The sequence below is a fragment of the Lepidochelys kempii genome, chromosome 3, assembly GCF_965140285.1.
Source record: "Lepidochelys kempii isolate rLepKem1 chromosome 3, rLepKem1.hap1, whole genome shotgun sequence".
Classification (NCBI taxonomy): Eukaryota; Metazoa; Chordata; order Testudines; family Cheloniidae; genus Lepidochelys; species Lepidochelys kempii.
In genome coordinates this window covers 93923891-93942540 of record NC_136382.1, presented here as the reverse complement: position 1 = coordinate 93942540, position 18650 = coordinate 93923891, and the positions used below count along the sequence as shown (strand labels likewise).

The 18650-nt window shown below is 41.4% G+C and overlaps 1 protein-coding gene across 8 annotated transcripts in view; it reads left to right on the top strand.

Annotated features, from left to right (window-relative positions):
* TBC1D32 (TBC1 domain family member 32) overlaps positions 1-18650 on the top strand; it is a 180170-nt gene that overhangs the window by 126384 nt on the left and 35136 nt on the right. For all 8 annotated transcript variants that reach the window (XR_012158036.1, XM_073337176.2, XM_073337184.2 and 5 more), the window contains exon 28: positions 992-1075. Coding sequence is in view for 7 of the 8 variants with exons in the window: in XM_073337176.2 (XP_073193277.1) it covers positions 992-1075 (84 nt within the window). In the remaining variant the exon portion in view is untranslated. The remainder of the gene's footprint in view (positions 1-991; positions 1076-18650) is intronic.

Sequence of the window (18650 nt, the reverse complement as noted above, 5' to 3'; positions counted from 1 at the left end):
TAGCTCCATGGGTCTATTCACACAATATGTAAATGCAGTCTCATTGTCTTTCAAAGTACTATGGAAGCAACTCCCAGGTGAGGAAACTACATTCCTTTGTCTGAGATGAACTTGTTTAATAGCTTTACCTAGTCTAGGGCACCTTGTCTTGAACGTATGATAATGATATCCTATAAGGGGAATTCATAAATTTACATATAATATTGCTATATACATTTTACCATGATGTTATTAACCTGAAAGTTATTAGTTTTCAAATGATATATCATAAGGCATATTTTGTACAGGGGTGCTTAGGTCCATGGGTAGTGACCAACTTCCAGCATCCTGCTTGACCCCACATTACAGACATTCAGAGCAGAGCACAATCCCCATGGGAGCTTCCATGGAAGGAGCAGATCTTTGAGTAAGACTGTAGTAATAATAAAGCATAGAAGCACCCCTTAAGATTTGTTCTTGCCCTCTAAGATCTAATAATATTTACTGTATTTTTCGTGTTTTGGAAAGTTGGCCATTACTCTTGTATAAATATGCAAACAGTTGATTTTGCACTGTTTCTCAGAAGGAAGGACAGAACCCTTAAAGTGCATTGCTTCATGTCTTTTGTTTTCAAGTAACATTTTTACCACAGTCTACATCCACATACAAATGTGGTAAGGTATTGTAGCCTAATTAGAGTTAATTTTCTTTGTATTTTGAAACCATGTAACAAATTCTGAAGTAATCCTTGGAGGATCTAAAGACGATAAATAATTCCCTTTCAGTTAACACTGAATAGATTCTCAGTGAAGCTATTAAAAATTTAATTTGTATCAGGAATGTTATGAATACAAAAACACAGTATTTTAAATTGTTTCCTCATACAATTGTGCATAAACATTCAGGAGTTCAAATTGCTTTAGTTGTCCACATGTTGTAATTTTGTTGGGTAGTGTAGTTCCACATTCCATTCATTGTCGCTAATGTTTTAATGGGTTTTTGCTTATTACAGTTTTGGCAGAATTAATTGAGAAGTTTGTGTTGCATCTTTCTGAAAACCCATCAGAATGTTACTTCAGCACTGGAGAGTATGAAGGTAAGTTTTCAGGCACTTCATATTTGAATTTAAAAGAAAAATAATATATCCATATCTTTTTGACTATTAAAAAAGTAGCTAGACGTCTTTAATATTCTTTGTTTAACAGTTCATGTATTCATTATTCAAATCATGGGGAACATTTAGCATCCTTCTGGAACAGGGCCTGTTTGTTGAAGCACAGTGTGACTAATGTTAATGGAATTTTGAACCTTCTTGTAATATATGTACAGTACATAAAGAGCGATACAGAATAAATGATGGTATGGTATGGTATAAAGGTTTTATGGATGCTTATTTAGGAATTAATTACATAGGTGACTGAGTAATACTGCCATCCCAAACAAATGCCAGTAAAACCCATCATGTATTGTTTATAAGTTACACATTTAACCAACAGCTATTTTAGAAATGTCTTAGTTTAATTGCAAGTGAGGGCTGTTTTTTTGTTTTTTTTAATGCCAGCCCTCCCTTTTAGTTACTGTGAGTCCATCTACATGTGTCAGGGAACTAAAAATACAATTAACTCACTTTTTAAAACTCATAAGAATGACCCAAACTAACTTTCCTGTACATTAAATGCCAACACTTTATAATTCAGTTTTCTCCATACTAGAAGGAAATATTTTGTGTCCTATTGGAAACCTGGTAATCTTCCCATTTTGAATGGTCTTAAGCTCCTTTTTCTATCCCTACTAGATCAGGAGATATCTTATCTTAAATCGGTTTCTTGTGCAATGTTGTCCATCTAGAACCTCAGTACAAGTTCATAGGGAGAACTTACTGAAGGAAGAAAGGCTTTTTTTTATAAGGGGTTTTGTTTTGTTTAATTGCAGCTCTTGGAAACTACTCAGAAGTTATTAATGTTTGAATAAATATTGATGCATATAGATTAGTGAGCAGAGTGCAGGTGAGTTAGTCAAAGATAAAGGATAAATAAAATTTATCACCTGGCTCTACAGATTAACAGCATTTTTATCACCACAAAATATGTAGTATAACATAAGGGTTAATTGAGAGCTGGTCAGAAAAAATTAAGTAAGACATTTTGTATCAGAATTTGCCAACTTGTTGAAATCTAAATATGTTGCAGAAATGGTTTGCTTTTGTTTAAATTCTGACAGAACTCAGGCAGACTGCCCTGGAGCCAGGGCTCCCTGTATAGCTGTGTGGAGAACAGTGTTTCAAAGAATTTTGAAAATCTTTGGTTTTATTCCAAATTAGAGCAAAGCCAAATTTAAAGATCTTCAAATCCTCCATGAAATGGAATTGCCATTTTCTGCCCAGCTCCATTTATTTTTTGTGAGCTTAGGGTAGTTGTTATTCATGAATGAGTTTTATGAAGTAAAATTTTCAAAAGTGCCAGTGTCCTATTGAAAATGAATCTAGCTTAGCCTCCTAAGAAACTTAGCTACTTCTGAAAATTTTATCATCAGCCCAAATCAATGCAGGTAAAGGAACAGATACTCTGTTAATGTAAATTTCCCTAGCTCCAGTTGGCCCCAAATCTCTTTGCACATCATATTATCATGTGTTTTACATATACTATCTTTGCTACATAAACTATTTTAGGAGGGGTTTTTTTTTTGAGATTTTTAAAATACATCATTGAGATTGTTCCTGTATTCTCTTATTTACCATGTGTTCAACTGTGCTGGCTCAGAGACTGAGAAAAATAAAAACTAATAAATGTAAAATATTTCTAAGCATAAGTTGAAATATTTTTTTCTAGATCAAAAATATGATTTTAAAGTTCTGTGTCTCAAGATCTTTCAAAGCTAGATGTAAGTCCTACATTCTATTGGAAAGATGGGATTCAACCTACTTTCTAAGGTATAAAACTTACATGTATAGCCCTGTAGGGACGCAAGGTATCAGAATTCAGAGTTGTGACATTTGTATGTATAGAAAACTTGGGCCAGGTCTTAATGGGTATGACTACTCTGCGACGAAAAACCTGTGACTGGCCCATGCCAGCTGACTCAGGCTCCCGGGGCTTAAGCTAAGGGGCTGTATAATTGTGGTGTAGACGTTCAGGCTCAGGCTGGAGCCAGGTCTCTAGAACCCTGCAAGATGGGAGAGTCCCATTGGGCTGCAGAGGAACAGACAGGCTTGTGAAGGGAGTGTGTGGTGTTCTGGCAGTGTTTGGTGCTCGTTGGGGGTTTGTTTTGCTGTGGATGGTGGTGTTTTGATTTGGTTTGTTTCCCAGACTAACAGGACTTAGGTGAGAAGGCTATGACATACGACATATGTCAGATATGACAGATCCAAGGATTGGAGATGCAGGTGGAAACTCTGGTTGAGTTTAGGAGGGGGTTCAAGCAGATGATGGAGCAAAGACATGAGGAGGCTGAAGGGAAAAGCGCAGACTTGCAGATGGAAGCAGGACCAAAGAACTCTGAGGGGAAACTGCTGGGTGAGGAAAGTGGACAGTGGAAGCATGTGACTAAGAGAACCAGGCAGAGGAAAAGACAGGCTAGTGAAGGAGAAATAGTGATCAGGAACAGGTTTGCGGAGTTGGAAAATGAAGAAGGGTCACAGCAGGTGGTCACTGAAGGTGAGAGGGCAAGGAAGAAGAAAAAGGAAGCTAGTCCTATAGGAAGAGGGAAAGAGTCAATGGAGATAACAACACCAAATATGATCCCCAAGATGATACGGGATGTGATACGAGATGATTGCAAGGGACAATAGGAATCGAGAGGCCTTGCAGCCAGAGGGAAGAGGGGATAGACCGGAGAATCGCACCATCACCAGGAAAAGGCAGGTCTACAAGTGATTGGGAACTTCTTACTGAGAAGAATAGACAGGCCTGTAACTAGAGCTGATCCAGAGAACAGAAGGGTGTGCTGGCTGCTGGCTGCTAAGATATGGGATATGGACCTGAGGCTGAAAAGGATCCTAACAGGAGCAGGAAAGGAATCCACTGATTGTCCTTTGTGGGAACAAATGATATGGCTAGGTTCTCGCTGGAACGTATCAAGGGAGACTATGCCAGGCTGGGGGAGACGCTTAAGGAAATCGAGGCTCAGGTGATCTTCAGTGGGATTCTGACTGTTCCTAGAGAAGGGCAACAAAGGTGTGACAAGATTATGATGCTCAACAGATGGCTCAGGCAGTGGTGCTATAAGGAGGGTTTTGGGAAGTATGGCCACTGGGAAGCATTCATGAACAGAGGACTGTTCTCTCAGGATGGACTTCACCTGCGTGGGGAGGGAAATAGACTTCTAGGATGGAGGCTGGCACAACTGATTAAGAGAGCTTTAAACTAGGAATTCGGGGGAGATGGTTGGAAGTTGTCCAGGTAATCTCCACTCTGGATTTTAATATTGAAAAGGAAGAAAATGAGGTAAGAAAGGATACAGCCATGGTTAGGAGAATGGACATAAGGAGGAAGGGTAGTATAGATACCAGTGTAATAGGTGATACGGGCGGTAGAACATCTGTGCCTAATCGGGTAAAGAATGTGAGTGAAGCCAAACAGCAAAAATTAAGATGTTTGTACACTAATGCGAGGAGCCTAGGTAACAAAATGGAAGAACTAGAGCTACTGGTGCAGGAAGTGAAACCAGATATTATAGATATAACAGAAACATGGTAGAATAGTAGTCACAACTGGAGTACAGGTATTGAAAGGTAGGTGCTGTTTAGGAAAGACAGAAATAAAGGCAAAGGTGGAGTAGCATTGTATATCAATGATGAGGTAGATTGTAAAGAAATAAGATGTGATGGAATGGATAAGACAGAGTCTGTCTGGGCAAAAATCACATTGGGGAAGAAAGCTACTAGAGCCTCCCCTGGGATAGTGCTTGGGGTGTGCTATAGACCACCGGGATCCGATTTGGATATGGATATGGATAGAGACCTCTTTAATGTTTTTAATGAAGTAAATACTAATGGGAATCGTGTGATCATGGGAGACTTTAACTTTCCAAATATAGACTGGAGGACGGGTGCTAGTAACAATAATAGGGCTCAGATTTTCCTGGATGCAATAGCTGATGGATTTCTTCACCAAGTAGTTGCTGAACCAACAAGGGTGATGCCATTATAGATTTGGTTTTGGTGAATAGTGAGGACGTTATAGAAGAAATGGTTGTAGGGGACAACCTTGGTTCGAGCGATCATGAGCTAATTCAGTTCAGATTAAATGGGAGGATAAACAAAAATAGATCTGTGACTAGGCTTTTTGATTTAAAAAGGGCTAACTTTAAAAAAGTAAGGAAATTAGTTAGGGAAGTGGATTGAACTGAAGAACTTGTGGATCTAAAGGTGGAGGGGGCCTGGAATTACTTCAAGTCAAAGTTACAGAAACTATCAGAAGCCTGCATCCCAAGAAAGGGGAAAAAATTCATTGGCAGGAGTTGTAGACCAAGCTGGATGAGCAAGCACCTCAGAGAGGTGATTAAGAAAAAGCAGAAAGCCTACAAGAAGTGGAAGATGGGAGGGATCAGCAAGGAAAGCAACCTTATTGAGGTCAGAACATGTAGGGATAAAGTGAGAAAGGCCAAAAGCCCTGTAGAGTTGGACCTTGCAAAGGGAATTAAAACCAACAGTAAAAGGTTCTATAGCCATATAAATAGGAAGAAAACAAAGAAAGGAGAAGTGGGACCGCTAAACAGTGAGGATGGAGTGGAGGTTAAGGATAATCTAGGCATGGCCCAATATCTAAACAAATACTTTGCCTCAGTCTTTAATGAGGAGATTAGGGATAATGGTAGGATGACAAATGGGAATGAGGATATGGAAATAGATATTACCACGTCCGAGGTAGAAGCCAAACTTGAACAGCTTAATGGGACTAAATCTGGGGCCCCAGATAACCTTCATCCAAGAATATTAAAGGAACTGGCATATGAAATTGCAAGACCATTAGCAAGAATTTTTAATGCATCTGTAAATTCAGGGGCTGTACAGTATGACTGGAGAATTGCTAACATAGTTCCTATTTTTAAGAAAGGGAAAAAATGTGATCTGGGTAATTACAGGCCTGTTAATTTGACATCTGTAGTATGCAAGGTCTTGGAAAAAAAAATTGAAGGAAAAAGTAGTTAAGGACATTGAGATCAATGGTAATTGGGACAAAATACAACATGGTTTTACAAAGGTTAGATCCTGCCAAACCAACCTGATCTCCTTCTTCGAGAAGGTAACAGATTTTTTAGACAAAGGAAATGTAGTGGTTCTAATGTACCTCGATTTCAGTAAGTCATTTGATACAGTTCCACATGGGGAATTATTAGCTAAATTGGAAAAGATGGGGATCAGTATGAAAATTGAAAGGTGGATAAGGAACTGGTTAAAGGGGAGATACAACGGGTCATACTGAAAGGTGAACTGTTAGGCTGGAAGGAGGTTACTAGTGAAGTTCCTCAGGGATCGGTTTTGGGACCAATCTTATTTAATCTTCTTATTATTACCCTTGGCACAAAAAGTGGGAATGTTCTAATGGAATTTGCGGATGACACAAAGCTGGGAGGTATTGCAAATACAGAGAAGGACCGGGATATCCTACAGGAAGATCTGGATGACCTTGTAAACTGGAGTAATAGTAATAGGATGAAATTTAATAGTGAAAAGTGCAAGGTCATACATTTAGGGATTAATAACAAGAATTTTTGTCACAACCTGGGGATACTTCCAAGTGATGCAACAGAGGAGGAGAAGACCTCGGAGTATTGGTTGATCACAGGATGACTATGAGGCGCCAATGTGATATGGCCATGCAAAAAGCTAATGTAGTCTGGGGATGCATCAGGAGAGGTATTTCCAGTAGAGATAAGGAGGTGTTAGTACCGTTATACAAGGCACTGGTTGAGACCTCATCTGGAATATTTTGTGCAGTTCTGGTCTCCCATGTTTAAGAAGGATGAATTCAAACTGGAACAGGTACGGAAAAGGTCTACTAGGATGATCCGAGGAATGGAAAACCTGTCTTATGAAAGGAGACTCAAAGAGCTTGATTTGTTTAGCCTAACCAAAAGAATGCTGAGGAGAGATATGATTGCTCTCTATAAATATATCGGAGGGATAAATATCAGGGAGGCAGAGGAATTATTTAAGCTCAGTACCAATGTGGACACAAGAACAAATGGATATAAACTGGCCATCAGGAAGTTTAGACTTGAAATTAGACGAAGGTTTCTAACCATCAGAGGAGTGAAGTTCTGGAACAGCCTTCCAAGGGGAGCAGTGGAGACAAAAGACATATCTGGCTTCAAGACTAGGCTTGATAAGTTTATGGAGGGGATGGTATGATGGGATAGCCTAATTCTGGCAATTAATTGATCTTTCACTGTTAGCGGTAAATATGCCCAATGGCCTGTGATGGGATGTTAGATGGGGTGGGATCTGAGTTACTACAGAAAATTCTTTCCTGGGTCTCTGGCTGGTGAGTCTTGCCCACATGCTCAGGGTTTAGCTGATCACCATATTTGGGGTCGGGAAGGAATTTTCCTCCAGGGCAGATTGGCAGAGGCCCTGGGGGTTTTTCGCCTTCCTCTGCAGTGTGGGGCATGGGTCACTTGCTGGAGGATTTTCTGCACCTTGAAGTCTTTAAACCACAATTTGAGGACTTCAGTAGCTCAGACGCAAGTTAGGGGTTTGTTACAGGAGTGTGTGGGTGAGATTCTGTTGCCTGCATTGTGCAAGAGGTCAGACTAGACTATCATAATGGTCCCTTCTGACCTTAAAGTTTATGATTTTAAAGTTGTTTTTGAATTTTTTTATTGTGTGCAGCATGAGGGCAGCATATGCACATAGTATATTGGGTAATATAAAATCTTTACATGATTTGAAGGTCTTACTTTTCTTCCTCACTTATATTATAAATCTGTTCCCAGGGATAACGATGTATATGAACATCTCTAATTTTGTGTGTGTGCGCACATGCACATATGTATGCATATATTTGTATCATACATTAGTGTGTGTGTGTATATATATATAATTGGATGATCATAATGGTTCCTTCTGACCTTAAAGTCTATGATTCTATGATCTACACCGCAATTAAACAGCCCCTTAGCCTGAGCCCTGGAAGCCTGAGTTAGCTGGCACGGGTCAGCCATGGGTTTTTAATTGCAGTGTAGACACACCCAATCTTGCCTGTTCTCGCCTTGGGCTGGTGGAAGAAGAGAGGGTTGTTTTACATTTCTGGAGAGAAAGAAGAAATATTTCCTTGATGGACTGATTTTCTTTTTTAAATGACATGCTTTAAAAGCTGCCCAGGAGTTTAAAATGTTAGAATAAATCCAGGGGTTAGTAAGTAAGTGATACAGCTATAAGCATGTGAAAAATTGTACAAGCCTAACCAATTTATCACTTGTATATTGCCTATATAAATATATTATATTCTTGGATTCCAATCACAGTTTTAATGGTGTATAGAATTATGTAAATGCATGTAGAATTACTGTATGATTTTGTATTATTTTGAACAGAAATGCCAGGATTATAACATAATTTAATTATCCACTCAAAATCATACCTTTTAGGCTTTATTTTCAAAACCTTACAATAAAGCTGTGAATGAAAGAGGTTTGGATAATAGTTCCAAGCTTCCTCCTGAGAGAGAGATCCTTCAGGCAGGCACAGCATCCTGCTCCCTCTGAAGTGTGGGAGGCTAGAAAGCCAGATCAGAAGACAAGCCCAATTCTGTTCAATTTGTAGATAAGATGGAGTTTCTCCTGCACATGTCAACTACAGCAGAAAGTGTGAATAGGCAAGGGAAATGTTAGGATGCATGTTAGGCTTGGGAAATACTCAGCTTCAATATTCAGTAGACTTTATACCCATTAGCTTCATTTCTCAGAATTGGAAAAAGTAAAAAAGTATGGACAGAGCAACAAAACAAAACTGACAAAAGCAAAGGCCTCTTTTCTGGGTTACCTTGGGTTTTACGCTTCCTCTTTCCATGGTAAATAACTTAGGCTGCATGATAGCCCTTGTCAGAATTTTTCAGCAGTATTTTAACCCAATTGTCCTTATTAACAAAGCAAAGTTGGACACACATTATTGGAACATGACTGAATGTTCAGTTCTCAAAACAAACATTCCAGTATACATTGTGTTGTTTCTTGACATTACTGGTAGCAGGCACTCTGAGAATTCATTAATCAGTAAAGCATTAGTTCTTATCAGTCTCTTTTCCACAGTTGTATTTGTGCCATTGTCACAAATAGTGATACCCCTAATCTTATTAGATCTCTTATTCTTGCCCTGTATAAAGTCCTTCAGTCAGTCTAGGTCATAAAACAAATATATTTGTTATGATTATGAAGAACCTAGTATTAGACAGTATTGTGACATACAAAAGTTTGAAAGTAACATGTGTAACCCTTCTGCCAGGTGGAGTGGGCAGCAACCAGAGCTGGGTTCAATATCTAGGGGTTCATTTTCAACAATACAGCACAGAACCAGCTCCAGTCACCACACAGTAACCTGGGAAAATTACACACCACCCCGAGGTGCCTCTGAGAGACAATACTTCCCCACTCTCAAGCAGCACAGTGTCTAAGTGTAGAAAAGAAACTTTTAATTGAAAGGAGTGAAGTCACCTGACATTAATTAGGAAAAATGCCACAAGCATGATTCATAATCATAAAACTGTGAGCAGGACACCCACCCCAGAGTACATAGGGAAGTGTCTTCTGCCTCATGTTCCTGAGGTCTACAGCCAAAAGTTCCTTTTCTGTGCACCTCTCTGTTCCCTCCTCATACCTCATTCACAGTGGTTGTCCTTGGTCAGTGAGGAGCCAGGAGTCAAAGGTGCATCTGTGTGAGTTCACCTCCCACTCGGGGAAGAAGGCACCTTGCTTGCTCCTCCATCTGAGCCAGCCGTGGTTTCTCTCCACTGACCACCCCACTAGCTGCAGTTCCTGTCTGCTGGCCGCCCTGCTGCCTCTCTGCTATGACCTCTGCAGGTCAGTCTCTTGAGGTTTCACCCAGCTCTCAGTGATTTTCAGCTCTTAGGCTGGGCAGATACGCTGTTCCACCACAAGTGATTGTCAGCTTCTTTGAGCACTTAAAATAAAAGAAGGCTCCTAATGGAGTCTATTTAGCTCTATTTTTGAACAGTGGGGAGGAACAGGTAAAACCAGATTGGGGATCCTTAGGCAAAGTCTGCTCCTCCTGACTGGGATACCTGTCCTCACCCCTCTTACTTTCACGGGGTCTGGTATTAGAGCCCCTTGCTTAATGAGGTCCTTTCAGCTAAGGGTGACACTCCCTCCCCCCCTTTGGTACAGGTTAAGCACAGTTCTGCTCCCCTTTATTCATACAGTAAAGACAACAACCCTAGTAACATTTCACTACCCCTGCATTCAGTACTAAAGTGATTTGTAAGCCAACACCAGACAAAGTTGATCACTTTGAGCAACACTGCTCTATCTGCTGGATGTCTAGGCAGAGTAGGTATGTTCATGAATTTAAAGTTCTGTGTCTCAAGATCTTTCAGAGCTAGATGTAAGTCCTAGATTCTTTTGGAAAGGTGGGATTCATTCATAAATACAATTTGCTCCTGAACTAGCTGTTAGGGGAGAACTCTTTCAGACCCTTCTTAGAAACAAATACGCTTAAGGGCAAAAAATAAAGATTAAACCCTTTCCCCCTCATATGCTGTGAAATGAGTAGAGCCAGCCAGAAAACAATTCTGTTTTTTGAAAGCTTACAAGGTTTTGAACTTGTTCTTGTTCCAGTACTGAATGAAATGGGAATCAGGACCTATGCTTCCAGGCCAAATTTAAATGTTAGGTTCCAGCAGCAAAATAATGAAATAAAAATAGAAACCCATGATCTATATGAACTGAGTTTCCTTATTTCTTGGATATCAAGTTTGTCACTCTCTGATCGATCTGATAATGAATGAGTACCTTAATACCCAGCCTTTCCAAGATCTTCTATCCGAGAGACTTATGGAAGGATTTCTCTAAGAAAGGGGACAACTGATTCTTGACCAAAACTAATTGTACTGCTTGTGTTACATGATATTGTCTTTCCTTCACCAGCCTGTTTATGCAATCTCAGCCAAGTCTTATAAATACTAATATTTAATACAAAAAAAATCCCTACCAGCTCATGCATTATTAAGGAATTAGCCCATGTTTTACAGAATCAGCCCGAAACAAAAACAAATCAGTCAATCTACAGAAACAAAAATATAATAAGACAGACCTTCCACAAGAATTAATATGTAGTATTTAACCAATAACGTTTAAGTAAATTTTAGGACCACATCTCTTCCCAAGCACCTCTCCCACCTCCACCTCCAAAGAAGCTCACAGAGCATCTGATAGATGGTGGTATGCTCCATCCTCCCTCTGACATTACTCCTTGGGATTTGAACAGTCTCTTGAACAACAGAGGCTTTAACAGAATCCAGATGTTTTATTTTAATAAACAGAAGCTGTAATTTGTATGAAAGTAGTTTCAGTACAATGCACGGATACTCGGTGTTTGTCATGTTCCTTGAAATAAGAAATTTATTATCTTTTAAAAAATGACAGCCTTTAGGTAGCCAAAATTAGAATAACACAATCATCCATCTGTTGTGGACTCCCTCAGGATTTCAATCTATTGTAAAATTTGCAAATCTGGAAAAAATCAAATTAGATTGGGTTGTTATCCCTTTAAAGATCAGAGGAGAAAAAATAACTGATAAATCTTTATGCAGTTGCAATACTTAATTATAAACAGCAACACAAATCTTAACTGAAGTTAACTTTCTATTATCAGCCCTGAAAATGGACTCTGATTTGTACTCAGATGAGAGCACATGCACATAGTGTGGGCATTACAAGTTAATTAATTCTCTCTGTCTGCCTCCTGCCACTGGTACTTTCTTGTTTGCTTTTATTTTTCCTCTGACCTAAAAAATGAATAGTCCTAGAGCTAAACCATGGTTCTGATAGCAAATGGAGCACTGAGCAGGGCAAGGAATGGGAAACTGCAGTGGTGATGGAGGGGGAGATATAGCATCTGTAGAAGGGAAGGGAGACCCAGTGTTGAAATAAACACTTCCTATACTTGTAGTACAGATGTAGTTTTCCCTTTGTCTCAATGCTGACTTCCCAGCCCAACCCCCAACCACACATGCCCTTCTTGGAATATGCCAATAGCTCTAGCAGCCTCTCCTTACATGCGGGAAGTACAAGCAACCTCATTATAGCTGCCTCCATCACAGTTGCACTGGGCTGAGGAGTTGAGAGCCAGTCCTCTGTTCCTCTCCCTCTCCTACCTGCTCAGGAGCAGATACAATTTGATGCAAAGGGTACAGCTGCAGTTATAGAGTACAGATAGCTAGCTTGGGTATAAATAGCAGCCTAGGGGGTGAGACACAACTTGGTGAGTGGAGTGTCATAAACACCTGAATCCTTATTGGATGTACCCTAAATGGCTTTCTACATGCTCAGGCAGTGTCTCCCACACTGACAGGCTATTTTAGTCCCTCTGCATACCCATTGTCAAAGCATTTTCCTGCCTCAGCCAAAGGCTACAGCAGCAAAGAAAGGTTTTGGCAGTGGGGAGGTGGCGAGGAAAGGCTCTGATAGAGGGAAGCTTTTCCCTGCTGCTTCCCTGCTCCTGGAGAGTTTCCCTGCTACCTCCTCCCTGCCGGAGACTTTTCCATCTGCAGTGATACTGTAGGTAGCCTGCTTTCATTGTGGTGTGTAGCTACACATGTAGTGCCTGTATTCAACACTCCACCATATGTGGAGACTTAGCCTTCGTGTCCTGTTAATTAAAAAGTCACATAAGGGAGCCGGTAATTTGATTGATTTTTAGATAGTTATGATGACAGCCATTTTTTCACATCTGTCCTATTTTGTTTCTTGTTCTTACATATTCCTAGTGTCCAAATGCAAGATAGAATATGCTACTTTTTAAGATAGAAAAAGAAATCACTTCACCACGTTCTGCTTGGGAACGTTAAGATCTAACGCCCAGCATACAAATTGTGACAAGGTCAGGCCAGATGGCTACAGGAGAGTAATAAAAGGCAGATATATTAGCCCCAGGTTCAGTAGGTCCCTTTTCCCTGGGTAAGGTAACAGGGAAGGTTTCAGAACAATCAGGAACCTTCTGGAGACAATTAAGACGATAGGCTGATTAGAACACCTGCAGCCAATCAAGAAGCTGCTAGAATCAATTAAGGTAGAATAATCGGGGCACCCGGGTTTAAAAAGAAGCTCACTTCAGTTTATGGTGTGCGTGTAAGGAGCTGGAAGCAAGAGGCTCTAGGAGCTGAGAGTGAGAACACATACTGTTGGAGGACTGAGGAGTACAAGCATTATCAGACACCCGGAGGAAGGTCCTATGGTGAGGATAAAGAAGGTATTGGAAGGAGACCATGGGGAAGTAGCCCAGGGAGTTGTTGCTGTTTCACAGCTGTTCCAGGAGGTACTCTAAACAGCTGCATTCCACAGGGCCCTGGGCTGGAACCCAGAGTAGAGGGCGGGCCCGGGTTCCCCCCCAAACCTCCCAACTCCTGGTCAGACACAGGAGGAGTTGACCTGAACTGTGAGTTCATGAAAACGGCCAAACTGAGGGCTGCTGTGAAGCTCCAAGGCAAGCAAATCTGCCAATAAGTGCAAGACCCACCAAGGTAGAGGAGGGACTTTGTCACAAAATATAACAGAGAGAATGGACTTGGTTACAACACAGTAGTTGCCTGACATGGATACAATATGTTTAAAATTTGAAGTGTAGACTAGACCTAAATGTGTCCCTGTAAACAGGTATAAATCCTTGAATTTATGGAGTATTGCATCATTCAATATACATATTAACTGATCAGCTTGTCCTCTACACAGTTCAGTTAGCCTGAGATGCGTTCTAAGAGCAATGTTGGCAGATTGCTGTTACATATCAAGCTGTCATTACAAATGCACTGTGCATGCACAACATTCATAACTTCAAGCTTCATAACTTGGGCTAGATGTGAAGTCATGATAGAAGAACAACCCAAGGGGTGACCTTTCCAGAGGTGTGATAAATAGTGGGTATGTGCTTCCTTTTCATGGCTTGCTGCTGGCATAGGGACCTTTTGCTCTGTGCCTAGAGAGACTTTTTTCTGACCAAATGTGCTGTTTAGTTTGTTTACGTTTGTTGCAGTTGTTTCTTTAGGTAGTTTAGATGGATTGATTCTAGGCCATTGGAACAGGTTATTTGCAGGATAGATGTACTATTGTCCCAGACACCAATGGAAAACAAGACAAGGCACAAGAAATGTGGTTTAACAAGTCACAACTTTATTCACACATCTGAGAAACTAGCTAGTAATAACTCATCCAGTGTGGGTCAGATTTCCTTCTGTGAGCCATATTACCTGGGGGGAGAATTGCCCCCAACCCCTCCACTCCAAGCCCTTTACCTGGTTCCATTAAAGTTGCTAGGATACCACTGGTCAGTCCTCCGTATGAGGGTTGAGACAATGGGGGAAAGGTGTGGCCTCTTGCTGTACCAGACATTATACCCACCCGTATTTTGGGGGATGCCCTCTAATACTAATTCTACTTCCAGTTTATCAAGGAACTGAACCCTCTATTCACATTAATCTGCACCAGACATTTGCCAGATTGGAACAGCATGAACTCCTTACCACCCAACCTCCTACCAGGTCTCGGGGCTGCTCAGAAGAAGGTGAAAAAACCCATACCAACCAGGCCAGTCGGCAAAAAAAAATCCTTCCCAGCCCCAAAAGCATGACTAGTGTAATGCCAACGGTTAGGTCCAGAAATCTGGCCCTACTCAAATTGCAAAGTGTTACAAATCAAGAAAATGTGTGTTATTTCTTATTAATATTATTTATGACCTCATCTCCCTGTTACTGTTACCTGTCTTAATGCATATAGTGCATTCCAAGGAGGCTGAAAACAGGGTTGTTAAGGAACCAGGCAAGAAGAATAAAGCAATGTCCAGATAAAGGACATCGCCTCAAATGCATTAGCCATGTTTATAGCCTTGAGACTCAACTCTTGTGGCAGGGCTGTTCGGCCAATGCCGAGCAGAGAGGTCAAAAGACACTGAGGGGTCTGTTAAGAGGTACCCCTAGCAAAGAGAGGGGGGGGAAATAGCTCAGCTGCAAGTTGGCAGAGAGAGATAGTCATAATGCTGTAAGCTGACACAGAGACTGCCTGAGAATCAGAGTCTGCAAGCTGTAACTTGAGGCCCAAAGAGAATGGAGTACCAAGGTACAGCTGTTACTACCTAGGGGTTTGAGGGGAATGACAGCATAGGTAAGACAATATGCATATAGGTCTCTTTTATTTTAAACCTAATTCTCTAAGCTCTGTGTACCATTTTGACAAAATAAATTTTACTTTGTTTTGGGGAAACTGCTTCTGTGTCACTGGTTACTATTACTGATCAGAGGCTCCTAACGTAGAACTTGGTCCAACCCCACTTAGACTTACTAGGTAATACAGCTGGCAACCAGGGAAGTGTAAGCTGGAGTGCACTTGGAGCTTGGTTGGATTCCAGGGATCCACCCCAAAAAGAAGTGGAGGCATGGGCCTACCTCTTGAAAGATGTGCACTCAAGGGACTAGGAGAGGGTCTAAGAAGAGGCATCCTACACAAGGACTGAAACAGGGGAATGAGGAGAAACTTTGGAATTAGGGTACAGAATGGTGCCCCAGAATGGTAAAGGCGTTTTAAATCCTCACCTTGGGTGCACAGAGCTGCACCCTTCAGTGTTGCCAATCATCTAGGGAGTCCCCTTTTCCCCACTGTTCCTCCACACCAAGCCCATGAGGAGAGGGAGGGAAAAGGGAGCAATCCTTAAAGTGGCACCAAGGGTTTCTTTTCACTGCTGGAGCAACGTTTCCCTACCTCTGAGGCTGTGAAAGGGGGTGGAGGGTGGACATTTGTGCTAGGTTTTACTCCCATGTTCATGCCATGAGTCACAATGGTCCAAGCTTCTCAAGAAGGTTCTTGAAACACAGCAACACAGAAGGTGCATCCCTCAAGTGAGAATATGCAGAGAGGGCTGCCCAAGCTCAATAATGTACAATTGCAAAAGCCTTCTGAGAGCAATCGTACAAATGCTCAATCATACAAAAGCAGAACGTACAATTCACTTCACATTTGACAAGGCTTCAGCCTGACACCTGGCTTTATATTAAAATCCATTTGTCAGTTTATAAGTTTGTTTCTTTATGCATTTTTTTTTCTTTTCTAGAGCAAGTTCTTAGACAGATTAGCCATCAAATGGGCAATCTTGTATTTTTACTAAAAGAGTTGTAGGTGGAGTTTAAGTAATCCAAAAATTAAAGGTTAACTTCTAAACTGCATGACATATCTCATAATTCCATATCTAATTAAATGAGAGCTGTGTGGACAGAACAGTGTTCATCTTAAACTACAGAAATCTATCCATCTCTGATGTGTTATTAAATCTGCCAACACTTTAAATAGTTTTTCTTAAACTTGAATTATTTTACTATTAACTAAAAAATGCCCTTTAGATGTCTAGTCAACTTTATTGGGGAGAAAAATAAAACATGAATAATGACTCACTGGCTGCAACAGCAGCCTTTTTATTTCTTTATGGTGAGTAAAAAAAATGAAGGAAAAACAAAATGGGGCAAAGGAAAGGGGCATATTGAAACAGAAACATAAGTTTTGTTGCATGGACCTGATTTGATGCTGAATGATTAAGGGATGCCTTAGACTGAATACCATAGAGCAGAAGTGGGCAAACTATGGCCCGTGGGCCACATCCGACCCATGGGACCATCCTGCCTGGCCCTTGAGCTCCCGGCCAGGGCGGCTATCCCCTGGTCCCTCCCCCGCTGTCCCCCCTTCCCCGCAGCCACACTGGTAGCACAGCTTGCACCTGCCCACCTCCCAGGCTTTCCAATAAGCCTGTCCTGACGCTCTGAGTGACATAGTAAGGGGGCAGGGGGAGAAGGGTGTTGGATAAGAGGCAGGAGGTGTCAGGGGGCAGTCAGGGGACAGGGGGTGGTTGGATGGGGCAGAGGTTCAGGGGGGTGGTCAGGAGATGGGGAGCAGGGGGGGATGGAGAGGGGGTAGGGTCCTGGGGGGGCAGTTAGGGACGGGGGTCTCAGGAGGGGGCAGTCAGGGGACAAGGATTGGGGGGGGATTGGATGGGTTGGGGGGCCGGGGGGGCCTGTCAGGGGGCAGGGGTGTGGATAGGGGTCGGGGCAGTCAGGGGACAGGGAGCAGGGGGGGTTGGATGGGGGTGGAGTTCTGGGGGGGCAGTTGGGGTGGGGGGTCCTGGGAGGGGGCGGTCAGGGGACAAGGAGCCGGGGATTGGATGGGTCGGGGGTTCTGAGGGGGGTAGTCGGGGGGGGGAGTGGGAGGGGACGGATAGGGGACAAGCTGATTGTGGAGTCACAGCCTTCCCTACCCGGCCCTCCATACCTTTTCACAAGCCCTATGTGGCCCTCGGGCAAAAAGTTTTCCCACCCCTGCAATAGAGTATGAGGTAAAGTTTATTATCTAATCATTTCTTTCTGTTCTTAACATAGTCCATTAGTCCAAAATACTTGGTTGCCTTCCTTCTTTAGAGGTGAATGGGAGTGGCTGAAGATGTTGATTAGCAATTTGTCCATTTAGCCCTGTCACTTCCTATTAATACCCAGACAGCTAAACATAATCCTTGCACAAAATTTAATATCAGTTCAATTTCAGTTTAATGTTATGAAACCTAATTTAGTAAACAAACCTTTACAGTTAGTAAGAATACAACCAATTTCCTTCACTACTGATAGGAATTCTTGTTGGTTCAAAGTTTGTGTTCTTTAAATCATTGCATCAGGACAAATTGTGAATCTGATTCTTGCCAGAAACACCAGCCACTTGTGCTTCAGAGTATGCTTAGCATTTTCAATCAAGAGATATGGGTGGGGAAAAATCTCTTTCAGATGGTATTGGTTATTTCCTTTTCTATTGAAACTGATCCTTGACCTTAGTGGCCTTGGCCATCAGAGTTCGAGATCCTGAAACTTATCAAATGTAATGAATTGTTTATTTTCTCTCTTGGTTTTGGTCTAGGTCTAGGTTTTCTAACTTTGAAGTAAATAGTGGTTTATAAAAACTACGAAAACCACTACCTAAAAAACCTAGTTGTTTTCATTTTGGTTTTGATCTTTTCTCTTCTTCTTTGATTTTTAATGTTGCCAGCAAGATATCTAAGTAGCAATCACCATTTAGCATATTGTTTACAAGTTTGGGAAGGGAAAAAAAATCCTCTGTCTGGTTATATCTGCTTATGCTCAGAACTGGAAAAGTTGTCCACTTTGGGGAAGGAGCTAATTGAGGAGGAATAATTCTATAGATTTTTTTTTCTTATTTTGTGGGTGCTTTTAGATTTTTTGCTTTTTTTATTTTTATGTCTTCAGTGGAACCACAGGCCATTCAGAGATGGGGCAGGCTTTGTATTTTCTAAAAGTGTCCCAATACCCCGGTGGATCTGAAATGAGAACAGACTTGCTTAGTTCTTAAATTATTGTGAGATATGCAGTTAACAAATATTGGTGGAAAACCTTTTAAGTCAGGCAGTTCCTTCTGGGATTCAAAGTGGATGATTGTCTGTTTGCCAAGATTACATAGTACCC